The 12,671-nt window shown below is 35.9% G+C and overlaps 2 protein-coding genes across 3 annotated transcripts; one reads left to right on the top strand and one right to left on the bottom strand.

Moving 5' to 3' along the window:
• Window positions 1–1,597: 1,597 nt before the first annotated feature.
• On the top strand, window positions 1,598–5,289 carry LOC132191981 (BTB/POZ domain-containing protein At5g03250-like). 2 transcript variants are annotated; one of them, XM_059607150.1, is made up of 5 exons: window positions 1,598–1,735; window positions 1,829–1,901; window positions 2,265–2,334; window positions 2,634–3,857; window positions 4,460–5,289. In XM_059607150.1, the coding sequence occupies exons 2-5, from the start codon at window positions 1,843–1,845 to the stop codon at window positions 4,907–4,909; spliced, it is 1,803 nt and encodes a 600-aa protein (XP_059463133.1). In that variant the 5' UTR covers window positions 1,598–1,735; window positions 1,829–1,842; the 3' UTR covers window positions 4,910–5,289. The 2 variants fall into 2 exon arrangements, with proteins under 2 accessions (XP_059463133.1, XP_059463132.1); XM_059607149.1 differs by having other exon boundaries at window positions 1,598–1,901.
• A 1,958-nt stretch (window positions 5,290–7,247) lies between these two features.
• On the bottom strand, window positions 7,248–12,537 carry LOC132191982 (cytokinin riboside 5'-monophosphate phosphoribohydrolase LOG3). Its single transcript, XM_059607151.1, has 7 exons — window positions 12,227–12,537; window positions 11,270–11,367; window positions 11,062–11,092; window positions 10,232–10,331; window positions 8,278–8,348; window positions 7,977–8,120; window positions 7,248–7,617 (listed from the first exon to the last, which is right to left on the bottom strand). Exons 1-7 carry the CDS (start codon window positions 12,344–12,346, stop codon window positions 7,525–7,527), a joined length of 657 nt encoding a protein of 218 aa, XP_059463134.1. The 5' UTR covers window positions 12,347–12,537; the 3' UTR covers window positions 7,248–7,524.
• Between the last annotated feature and the right edge of the window lie 134 nt (window positions 12,538–12,671).

Below are 12,671 nucleotides of genomic sequence, written 5' to 3'. Positions count from 1 at the left end.
TTTTTTAATAATTATTTTTATTTTTTATTATTTAATTTTATATTTATTTTTTAAAAAATAATAATATTTTATTATTTTATATTAAGTGGGACATGGAACAAAATGGTAATTGTTAAATGAAAATGGATGGTCATCGTTTCAAAAAAATTGGTTGGCAATTTTCACACTATTGCGGGGATCTCAGTCCAGCTATATATATATATATATATGTATAACTTCAAACTTTGATTGTATTTGAGTTTTGGTCTCAGCCTTGTTGCCGTGAACATTCCGTTTCATTCAAACGGATCAGCCGAAGACAGATGGCCTATATTTGTACATTCACTTTTAACCCAAATTTGACGGCCTCAAAAGCCCGTTACGAGATTGGACCTCGTTCGTTTCTTCACAAAAAAAAAAAAAAAAAAAAAAAAAAAAACACACACAGGAAGGCTTGGACCAATCCTAGTATCTGTTTGTGTAAAGAGCAAGGTTCCTGCCTTCCTGGTGCTAGACCCAAGATGCCATGTCTTTCACCAACCCAACAAATCACTCCATGATTGGTTTCAATTATAAATCGCTTTATGCTGTATAAAAAATATTTTAAAAATATTTGAAATAGATTAAAATAATAATTTAATTAATACAGTTAAATTTTGTCAAAACACTTAAATAGATTCTGTTAGTCTGTCACGTCAGTACGAATAAAATGACGATACTCAATAAAAAAATATGTTAAAAATATAATTATATAAAACTAAAAAACTAAAAATTTAATTAATAAAAAAAAAATAGAGGGAAGGGGGTACACAGCAAGCCAACCCCAGAGGAGACTGAGGTTGCCATGCAGCCACCCAATTTGGGGTCCACCCCTTTTTTTTTTTTAATTTTTTTTAAAATATTTTAGTTTTAGATAATTATATTTTTAACATTTATTTTTTATTTTTTTATTAATAGTGATATATGTCATCATTTTAATGGTGTTGATGTGGCACACTAACGAAATTCGTTAAGTGTTTTAACGGAATTTGACTACAAGGACTAACAATTTTAAAATAGTGCTATAGGGAATTTGACTACGAAATTTGGTGGGAGTTGAAAATAGGTATGGAAATTTTAAAATTTGTGAATTTGACACAAATTTTACATAAAATTAGAAAGTTAAGGTTGATGGTCTAAATCATTTAATTAAATTAGCTGAGTTAGGGTTAATTTCTATAATCTTATTCTCATGCTTTGACACACAATATTTAGATCTGACAATTTTTAATATGACCTGCGAATCTAACAGAAACCTAACCAAAATTAGTGGATTAGGATTAACGGGTGTGGCCCATTTATTTAAATAAATAGAGTTATAATTAACTAATCTAATTTTATTTGGACGACTCCAACGTGAAAAAGTAGGCTGAAACTGTCAAACGACAATAGCGGGTGAGGTAACTGGTAATCATGTGAATAAATGGGAATTGTAGAGCCCCAATTCAAGACGATGAAACGATATTATCATTATCATTACGAAAATTAAGCACAAAAATCAGCGTTAGATGGATTCTGTTTTGTTTTTTCCCTTGAACAACATGTTAACATGTCGACTCCGCGAGTAGGGAGACGAAGAAGGCAGCACCAGCAGCCTCAAAGCACAACTCCACACGTACCCACTGCCCCTACAACTGCCCGCACTTCTTGCTTTAGACTCGCCACCTCTCTCTCTATCTCAAGATCTACCAGATTTCAAAGCATGCCATGTTCGTCTGTACGATGACGTTTTCTTCCTTCTGTCTTCTTCTTCGTCATCCCAGAGTTGATCTTCATGTTTTTTCGTGATTCTAAGCTTTGCCCATTTCAGGAGAATCACAATACATGGCATGCATGAGGCTGGGTTCTAAATCCGAAGCATTTCATCTCGAAGGTCAAGCTTGGTAAGCATTCATAATTCCTATTCTACAATTATGTCGTTTTGAAATCTGATCAAACTTTGTTATATAAGACATCCCATGAGGAGAATATATATATATATATATATATATATATATATATAGAGAGAGAGAGAGAGAGAGAGAGAGAGAGTTCCCCAAGATACAATGAGGTATTGTGGTTTGCTGATTAATTATTGAAATTTTGTAAAAACAGTTCAATTGGAGGGTCTCTGCCACATTCAGCTGCTTTTTGCTCATCTGACTGACACAATGACAGAACAATCTTAAATATATTGGAAGGGTTTAAGCCCATCTAGAAAGAATTTGTTTTGGTTGATGAATTTTTCATGATTTTTTTCCTTTCAGGTACTGCACCAGTGGGCTTCCCAGCGATGTCACCATTGAAGTTGGAGAGATGTCTTTTCATCTCCACAAGGTGCATTTTATATGCTTATGTTTGATTTTGAATGTTGTTGAGTATAAAAAGGTTAAATCCCATATTGAATAGATATTAAAAAGGTTAAGATTTTAAGTTGAGATGTTATGTAATGGTCTTTACTTGAAGATGTGCCAATTCCCTATCAGAAATAACAGTTACAAGTATACATGAGTGTATCTTTTGCTTGATTTTTTATGCTTTCTCTGTTTCTTATTAATTTGTCTTCATCATTTCAGCTCAGATTAATATTTATTCTGAATCCTAAATTTTCCTCCCCATTTTGGCATCTTCTACAGTTTCCATTGCTTTCTAGAAGCGGGCTGTTAGGAAAGCTTATTGAAGAGTTTTCCTGTGAGGATGGATCAGGGTGTCTTTTGCAGCTTCATGATGTGCCTGGTGGAGCTAAAGCATTTGAGCTTATAGCCAAATTTTGCTATGGTGTTAAAATAGAGCTCAGTGCTTTGAATGTAGTCAGCCTTAGATGTGCAGCAGAGTATCTCCTAATGACTGAAGATTATGGAGAAGTAAACCTAATCTCACAAACAGAAGGCTTCTTTAATGAAGTTTTCGGTGATTGGACGGACACCATAAAAGCTCTTGAAACATGTGAAGAAGTTCAATCATATGCAGAAGAGCTCCACATTATTTCAAGATGCCTAGATTCCTTGGCCATGAAAGCTTGCTGTGCAGACCCAAACTTATTCAATTGGACTGTATCTGGATCCAGTAGCAAGCGGAACGCAGCAGGCAGTGTCATGTGGAATGGTATATCTTCTGAAAATAAACCAAACCCTCTTGGGGATGATTGGTGGTTTGAGGATGTCTCATTTCTTAGCTTGCCCCTATATAAACGGCTGATTTTAGCTGTGCAATCAAAAGGCATGAAGCCTGAGAATATTGCTGCTTCCCTCATATACTATGCTAGGAGGTATCTTCCCTTGATGAATAGGCAATCAAGCTTCAATGATGCAAATAATGTCAATCCAGGGCCAACCATTTGTACCAATTCAGAGGCAGATCAAAGGACTCTACTTGAAGAGATTGTAGGGCTGCTTCCTAATAAGAAGGGAGTCATATCCACCAAGTTTCTGCTTAGGCTACTCCGCACGGCTATGATCTTACATGCAAGTTCCTCATGCAGAGAAAATTTGGAGAAAAGGGTTGGAACCCAGTTGGACCAAGCTGTGCTTGTAGATCTTCTCATACCAAATATGGGTTACTCAATAGAAACCCTGTATGATATAGACTGTGTTCAGAGGATTGTTGATCATTTCATGTCACTAAATCAGGCACCTGCACCTTCTTCTCCAAGCATAATTGAAGAGGGCCAATTGATGAGTGGGACAGATGCTCTGACACCTATTACTATGGTGTCTGGTCTGCTGGATGGATATCTTGCTGAGGTGGCACCAGATGTTAATTTGAAGTTGCCAAAGTTTCAGGCGCTGGCTGCTGTTATCCCTGATTATGCCCGGCCACTTGAAGATGGCATTTATCATGCAATTGATATATACCTGAAGGTAAGACAATCCTTAATTATTGAACTGTCTCATATATATGAAATTTGGTCTCTGATCAACTTTACTGGGACCAAAATTCAACTGTAATCTTGAAATTACTAAAATTATCAGACATTTTGTTGACCAGTTCTTTACACGTTCACTTAGCAAAGACTTTGATTGTTTTAGCATCACTTATTTTCCACCTGACATCTCAAAGCAACATGTTATGATTATGGCCGTATCAACGTTACATCCACCATTGGGCACGTGCCTAACAAGTTAGTTTGACAAATGAAGATAGAATCCCCTGCTTGACATGTCTCTACACTGCATGGATAATAAGAAACATGTGGCCACCTCAATAAGCCATTTTACCTAGAGCATTCTGGAAGATAATATATTCCTTGAGTTAGCAACGTACATTTGAAGCTTAAAAATCCAAATGCAGGCACCAGAAAAGAGTTTTACAGCCCTTTTAACAGAGGGTGCATATAATATTCCATAATTCCTTCCTTAGAAGACAACTAAAGCTTTCAAAATGTCCTGTATATAACTGAAAAATATGGTAGTGGTGTCTGGTTTTGATAATGCTGACAAAATCAAATATTTCATAACTTCAGGCACATCCTTGGCTAACAGATTCTGAGAGGGAGCAACTCTGTCGACTTATGAACTGCCAGAAGCTCTCTCTGGAAGCCAGCACCCATGCAGCCCAGAATGAGAGGCTACCTCTTCGAGTAATTGTGCAAGTTCTCTTCTTCGAACAGCTTCGACTCCGGACATCAATTTCAGGTTGGTTTTTTGTTTCTGACAATCTTGAGAACTCTCAAAATCCCAGTGGAAGCCTTGAGCTTCCCAAAAATGATGTGTCGCGTCAAGTGGACCTTGTACAAGACAGAGTAGTGGGTGTTGAGAACATGAAGGAACGTGTTTTGGAGCTTGAAAAGGAGTGTTCAAGCATGAGGAGGGAACTTCACAAGTTGGCTAAAACAAAGAAAAGTTGGTGCATTCTTCCTAAAAAGTTAGGTTTTGGGAGAAGGTCACCGCCTTGCAATTCAAAAGAATCATAGTTCTGCTATTTAAAGGCACCAGCATTATCAATGAATGGACAAAAAAAGAACACGAAAATGGTGAGGTGGCTCATATGGATTTCGAAGGTCCAACTGGATATATAAATCTTTTTTGTACCTGTATTTTAACTTCTTTTTCTATTTGTTGAAAGCCAGATAGCTGCCATAGTGCCATTCTTTTATCTGTGGTGTAGGCAATGATCAAATTGCTGTGTTGTTTAGGATTTAGGTTGTAAGTCGATCCATTTATTAAATTATTCTAATTTACTTGAAATGACAACATTGCTAAGCTTGTGAGCTATTTATGAATAAATGTTTATGGAAGAAACATATGCTCCAAAAAGTGGAGTAGCTGGGTCAGGACTTCTTGTGGCATTCATGCTACGCCTCAAGAGTCGATATATTCGCGGCTTCTTCTGCTTTGACTTCAATGTAAGAACTCTTTTTACTGTCTAGATCTGTCAGGCCCTTCAGAGATTTTTATTTTTTTCCTGCTAAATGTTATGTATTGGAGCTTTTCTAGAGAGTTTAGTGTTGGATTAATATCTTTCTGACCCTGGTAAAGAATTTTGTTCCTCTTTAAGAATATGGTAACATTTCCCTTAAACCAGTACACTCAGATTCATTTCTGGTTGCAGTTAGTTTAATGATCTTGTTTATTGGTGATAATGTTGTCTTCTGCACAAGAATAACTACTTTTCTAAAGTTTAGTTGCTTAGTTTTCAATGAATCAAAATTTCACCCCAAGAGCTTACTCTATAATATGTGGTTAAGCTTATGGAATCATTATATCATAAAAATCACAGCTTACTGAAATGAATTTTATTTTACATCATAAGTTGATTTGGACCTCAATTCAATTTCAAAGGACAAAGTGTCAGTCCTAAAAGAATGACCTGCAACTTTTGCAGAGGATTATAGTTTATGTTACATATAAAGAATGAATTTGTGTTTGTGCATATAAATTCTGAACTTCTTGTGACTGGCAATGGCAAAGAAGAGCTCATCATTGATGGCAAATGTGTGTAAGCATACATGCACACATTTTCAGTTATTTAGTATTGTTTGTTTTTAAGGATAAAAAGAGGACAAGGTTTTAGGTTTCTCAGAACAAGGGAAGAGTAGCCACGGCCATTCTATCAAGTATCAACACTTTTTTTTTTTTTTTTCTCTGCCAAGATTTCAGACAAGCACAGTTTCTATGCAGGCAGGTGTTGGGCTAGAGTTCATTCTGGGCCTCTAACTATATATGACAATAAACATAAGCTTGGCCTAGCTCAACAGTGAACCTATGCAATGTGTCTGCAGCCTGCAGGCGTCACCAACTAGAATTCACAATTTTCTGCCTGTCTGTCTGTCTGTCCTTATCTCTCTCTCTCTCTCTCTCTCTCTCTCACCCAAAGAAAAAAAATCAAACTGACAACTTCTTAATCAACAGTAATAGTTGATTGTCATTTGACTTTTGGTTAATTGATATATGTGACTTTCATTCAAAAGCCCTCACCCAAAGAGGTCATTTCCAGGGTCTGTTCATATATATGATCAATGCCATAATTCTTCCTTCACCGCTAATCCTTGGCATCTTTAAAGCAAATTACCACTTTTTTGACAAACCCAAAAAGAGTTTTAATGACTCGACTCAAGTTGTTTCTTTTTTTTTTATTCCCTCTCTCCCATGTTTCAACATCATTTCAAGAAGCACCTTTCCCAAATAGCTTTCACATTGTAACCAATTTAAACCCACCAAAACTCAAAAGAATTGACACCTCAACCACCAAATGCCCTCCTCTTGGTACAAGAAAATGGTACAACAAACTGTGACCTAAAATGGTTATCATATTATTTAATAAATTGCTATATAACTTGATGATATGATAGTAAAAATCAATCATTTGTAAAAGAAAAAAAAAATATTAATTTTCAATGTCACGTCATTCTAATTGTATGACAATTATATATCATCACTTTTTATAGAAGTAGCCCTATGCAACACATGTCATTGTCCCATTTGTCGGCAGATACATCTTTCCCTAAGGGACCAAAAGAGGGCCCTCTCTTCAGACTTCCAACCAACACCACTTGGCACCCTTCCGTTAGTTGTCGTTGGTTGAGTTCTTGTCTGCTGTCTCCAGCTATAACCACACCAGCAAACAGGTACTTGATAACAAAGTTGTGGAACATGTTTGTTAAACCATTGGCCCTCTCTCTCTCTCTCTCTCTTATTTTGTTTTCATCAACATGTCCATGCAAGCTCAAGCATATTCTCATCTTTTACCTAACTCCAGCATACTTTAGTTTCAACTTTCTTTTGGGGGGAATGAAAATTAAAAAAAAAAGAAAACATAAAGAGTTGAAGGCTTAGTAATTTGATCATTTAAATTAGTCAACATTTTGAAGGGGAAAGTTCATAAGACTTTAGTTCTTAACTACTTGGAAGGAAATCAACGTTCCAAAAAAAGGGAATACAGAAGCTTCACAAACTGTGGTCAATTGCAGTAATTTACAAGATAACAAAAAAGAATTCCCTCCCCATGACAGAAAATTGAGTTTCTTCATATTGGCTTCTTCGAATTCCAAAATCCTTCCACCTCCTCTTCAATGTAGTAAGCTCCAGATTACCTCGAGATATCAAAGTTCTGAGAGTAGCCAAGCTGCTCCATCTCCCAGCTTGACTTTGAAGCAACTCCTTCATGACAGGGGACATATTCCTAGAACAAACAAGAAGCAATAAGCAAGAAAACATAAGACATCTAGTTATCTCTATTAACAATTCCACTCTAAGAAACAGAAAGTTCTGTTTTCAATCTATTGTAACGAAAGTGAATGTGCTGAAATATAAAGCATTTCATCAAAGAAACCAACGTGTAGCAAGAAAGTTTCTGTATTTGCAATATAATCAGTTCAAAAATTGGGAAATAAATGAGTGTTTTTGTTCGTTTGCCTAACTATACCAAGAGTGAGGGAACAGAGCATGTTCAAACTCCTGTGCATATCACTTTTGCTTGAATGATATATATAACAAATTGACACAGAAATACTTGGGAAAAGATGCCTTTGCATTAGGTACCTCCAATTTCTTCACCAACTCCTTTGCTGTTGGCGCAGATACAATTATTTGGCGGGCACTGGGACTAATAAAACCTTCTTCCACTGCTTTGTCAATAAATGACAGCAGCGAATTATAGTATCCATCAACATTCAGCAATCCCACCTGCAAATTGTGGAAATGGATATAAATAACTACAGTCTACACACAAAATCAAAAACAAAAAAAGTTGCAAAAGAAAGTTAATGCAACAGTAAAACTCCCACAGATTAAAGGAGTTTAAGCTGTCAACATAGTCAGAAAATTCAGAAATGTCAATTACCGGTTTATCATGAATTCCAAGTTGAGCCCAGGTGATCACTTCAAGTAGCTCTTCCAGAGTCCCATAACCACCTACATGGAACATCAGATCAACCTTATTAATCCAAGGTTATACTCCAAATCACCACATCAACTACTGTAATACAAAATGCCCATGTCTTACATTTGGAATAATCATATTATTCTAAGTACTTAAAGTATTAATTAAATAATTAAATTTATCTCTTCTTATTACCTTAAACTTTTTTGTTAATTAATAATTTAACATGGTATCAGATAAAATGTTCTGAGTTCGAACATTATTTTCACTATTCACCTCTAATTTTAATTAAATATGTCACGTGTTGGGCCTCACCTATTGGGGAGAGTGTGAAAGTATTAATTAAATATTTAAATTCACATTTTCCTATCAATTTAGTTTTTTAAATTAAGTGATGATTTAACAATATCATTGAACATATTTGGTGCCCACTATGATTTTGAGGACAACAACATCATTTAATATATGTAATAGAGTATACCACATAACTATTTAGAGAGAGAGAGAGCTAGAATCCTGACATTGTTAGTGGTAATAATTATGGTATTGGTCATTTCTTTCTCTGGTCCAGAAAAATATATCAACAATACAAAAGGTTAAAAGAACTGTTTATACCGTGTTCAACAGCTCAGTTGAAGTTTCGTGCAACTTATATTGACTAAAGAATATTCAAAGATCACTTTTACTCGCTCGATTTTGGTGGCCATGGTCTCCTACTCATCATGTATGACCACAAAAGCCTTTACCTTTTTATAACCCCAAAACATAGTACTTATTGATCACTATTTATTGCTCTCATCCTTTGTAAAACCAGAGGCATAATCTTCTGCCAACCCATGCAGGCCACAATAGGTCTCAAACTATCATGCTACTAAGGTTTTTTTTTTTTTTTTTTTTTTTTCCCTTTCTCTTGGATAAGGTGTCCCCGCTTGGTGAGAAAAGCAAAAAAAATAAAATTAAAATTTTTTAAAAAAAGGTGGGGTGTCTCCAAGTTAGTAAATTACTATGATGCCCTGCATGTTCTCAAGTTTTACCTGATGAATTTTCAAACTTAGGAGTGAAAAGAATCTTAAAGGGGTGAGCATCATTCCATGTTAGGTTCAGGTACTAGTTGGCAAAACTATTTGGTGAAAGTGTGTCTTTGTGTCCTTTTCCCTGTATATGGCAGATAAACATTTGTACAGTAGCTATGGGACTGATTAGAGGATAAAAAGGATATTAACCACAAAAGCAGGTTCCTCAGAAGCTATAATTTTCAGTGTAAGATGTTGATGGGTCAAGAGGGGTTTGAAATGAATCATGGGTCTTGGGATTTGTGAGGGAAGGATGAGAAACTTATGATAATTTAGGTTTCATCCAATTGCTTTGGCAGCATTTATCAATACCCTATATAGTACATAAAAGAACAACCAAAATAGCAAAATCTCGCGAGAATTTGACATATTCTTCCGGAAATCTTTCCCACTTCCCCCCTTTAACACGGCTCCTTTTTTGGTAGGACATGGCAAGTTGAGGAAAAATCAAGATTAACCCTTCTATCATGCTTAAGGTTTCTTACTCATAAAACATAACCAACAGAGGCTGCAACTTTCTAGGTAGAGCTAAATTTGGGTAGGTTCTGTAGCATCAACAGCAATAGCTGCATCAGATGCCTAATGGGAATTTTTATGGTATGACTTAGAGACGGCAGCACTTCCATTTCATATTTCAGCATCAGTTTCTTGCGTGGAAAGTAGCAACTGATCAAACAAAGAAAAGGGACTCCAAAAATTCTCAAAAGAATCAAAACAAGAGATATTGTAAATCTGCCATGCTAAAATTGGTAAAAATGAAGCCAAGAAGGTCATTAAGTTTTCCGGATTTGCCTTAAAATCATACTCTAAAGTGATAACTTTGAAGGGCTTATCATCCTAACCTGGTAAGGCAATAAAGGCATCTGAATGCTTAGCCATCTCTGCCTTCCTTTGGTGCATATCTGCTACTGTCTTTAATTCCCCCACTGTTTCACCAGTTAACTGCAAAAGGTTACAAGGCACAGGAAAAAGAAAAATTATAGAAATCAAATTTGAGAGAGAGAGAGAGAGAAAGAGAGAGAGAGAGGGATTTGGAGTTTTGTGCAGTAAAGCAATGATGAGAGTTGCAGGAATGGTGGACTTAAAACAAAAATTTTTAACTCAGAGACTCCCTAGCCAGTGATTTTAATATCTCATCAAATGGTGATAAAAAAAGAATTCGAATTTTAGAAAAATCCAAAGAAGAAAAACACAAGAAATATTCATTGCTAAACTGATCATATAAAGTTGAATAGTAAAAAAGAAATCAGAGAGAACAGCTGAGACAGAAATATACATAATGGTGGGGGCAGTGCCAACAACTGAAGTATTATCATGGATAAGGATACCATTACTAAGTGTTCAGTAAAAAAAAAACTCATGAGAACCACAGGTAACATAACACATAAGGACATACAAAAAAGAAATAAACAAAAAAGAAAAAAGGTCAGACAAGACAAAATAAGGGATGAAAAGATTAAAGAAAGTAGCTAAGAACAAAATACGAAAACATAATATTTGAAAAGAAATAAAAGAGTAAGGTCGAAGGGAAATAAACATGGGTCTAAAGTGAAAGTGAAACCCATACCATGGTGAAGAGAAAAAATTGGTAAAAAAGATATGACCTTTAAGAAAAACAAGAAAAGGTTCAAGACTTTATTTATTTAATTTTTTCTGGTTGTAGCAGACATACCTCTCGAGGCATGAGCGTCTTGGGAATAACTCTGCACAGAGACAATTACATGACAAAAAATCAGTTGTAATGGAGAACAAAACCAAGAATAACAAAAGACCAGCTAACTTGTTTTGTTGCTTAATCCATAATCCCTATTTTTTAATTTGAGATTTGTGAATGGAGCAAAAAAAAAAAAAAAAACCAAAACAAAAACGAAAAGACTCACCCAATAACATGCCGACCACCATCATGAACGGCTTGTGAAACCAAACCCATTAGACCTATGCTGCCCCCTCCATAGACCAGATCAATGTTCTTCGCGACCTTCAAGAAATCATAAACAAATCAGCAGAGAGAGACTAACTGAGCAAAAAAGTGGGAATTTTTGATGTGGGTGTGCGCTCAAAAATGTATTCATGATGAACCCATTTAAGAAACAGTATTTTTATGGAGTACACTGAACTTTGGGAAAACTGCAGAGAGAGAGAGAGAGAGAGAGAGATAAAAAAAAAAAAAAATTAAAAAAAAAAAAAAAAGTTCTTCATGCTCATTCAACAGAACAGTACTCTTTTAGTACGTTTAGCTCTCATCTTTCTAGCCGTATAAGGAGCAGAAACAGGTACTGAGGCAAAAATCAAAGAAAAGACCGAGAGGCAAATGAAAGCAACCACGTATCCATTATATGCAATTGAAACATGGAACAACTTTTCCTTATCTAAAATGAGCATATTTTGAATGTTGCCCAGTTTCCTGATGAAGACATACAAGAGGGAGAGCGTGAGAGAGAGAGAGAGAGAGAGAGAGAGAGAGAGCGAGAGTGCAAGTGAATAAATTATGCTAGAGACAAATCCAACAAAGAAGAAAGTCTCAAATTAAACAAATCAATCCAAATTTCGAAAATATAAAACTCCAGGGAACCAAGTTACAATTACAAACAAGTTATAAACACAATGAGCGCACCCCCCCTTTAAAAGTAATGCATAAACAAATAAGATAAAGGTTATAGCAATTTTAAACAAAGAAATCCATATCATGTACACAAAAGAAGTAGTAAGAAACACAATTTGAACAAAACCCAAACCCAGAAAACCAACATTCCGTATTGTCTGAGGTACAAAAAGCCCAAAAGCAAAGAAATTTAGAAAGCATTAAAAGAAGGAAAAAAACAAGAGTGATTTAATACCAATTCCTTGCCAAGCTCAATGGCAGCATCCTGATAGCTACTCTTCTTGCCTTGGCTACTCCCACAGAAGACACAAATGCTCCTGAACTTTGATTGCCTCGTTTCAGTCTCTACTTCCATTGATTTAGTTATACTCTGTTCCTAGTATTCCTCTGCTTTCTCACTCTGTTTCTCGTTGGCTTACAAAAAATGAGAAGAATCTCCCTCCTCCTTGTTTCTCTGTCTCTTTGCTTTCTAACCTATCTATGTGTCACAAATCCATGCGAGTATCAACTTGGACCTTTTTGCTTCACCACTACTCTCTCTAGTGCGTCCTGCTGATGCGTATATATAACCCTTGCCGCACGTGACTGCCGTAGCACGCTCGCACACTCCCTCCCTCCCTCCCTCCCTCTCCTCCTCTCACACATACAGCTAATAATGGCACGCGTGGACCACTTATTTT

The sequence above is a fragment of the Corylus avellana genome, chromosome ca9 (genome assembly GCF_901000735.1).
Source record: "Corylus avellana chromosome ca9, CavTom2PMs-1.0".
NCBI lineage: Eukaryota > Viridiplantae > Streptophyta > Magnoliopsida > Fagales > Betulaceae > Corylus > Corylus avellana.
This window is presented reverse-complemented; position numbering and strand designations above follow the sequence as displayed.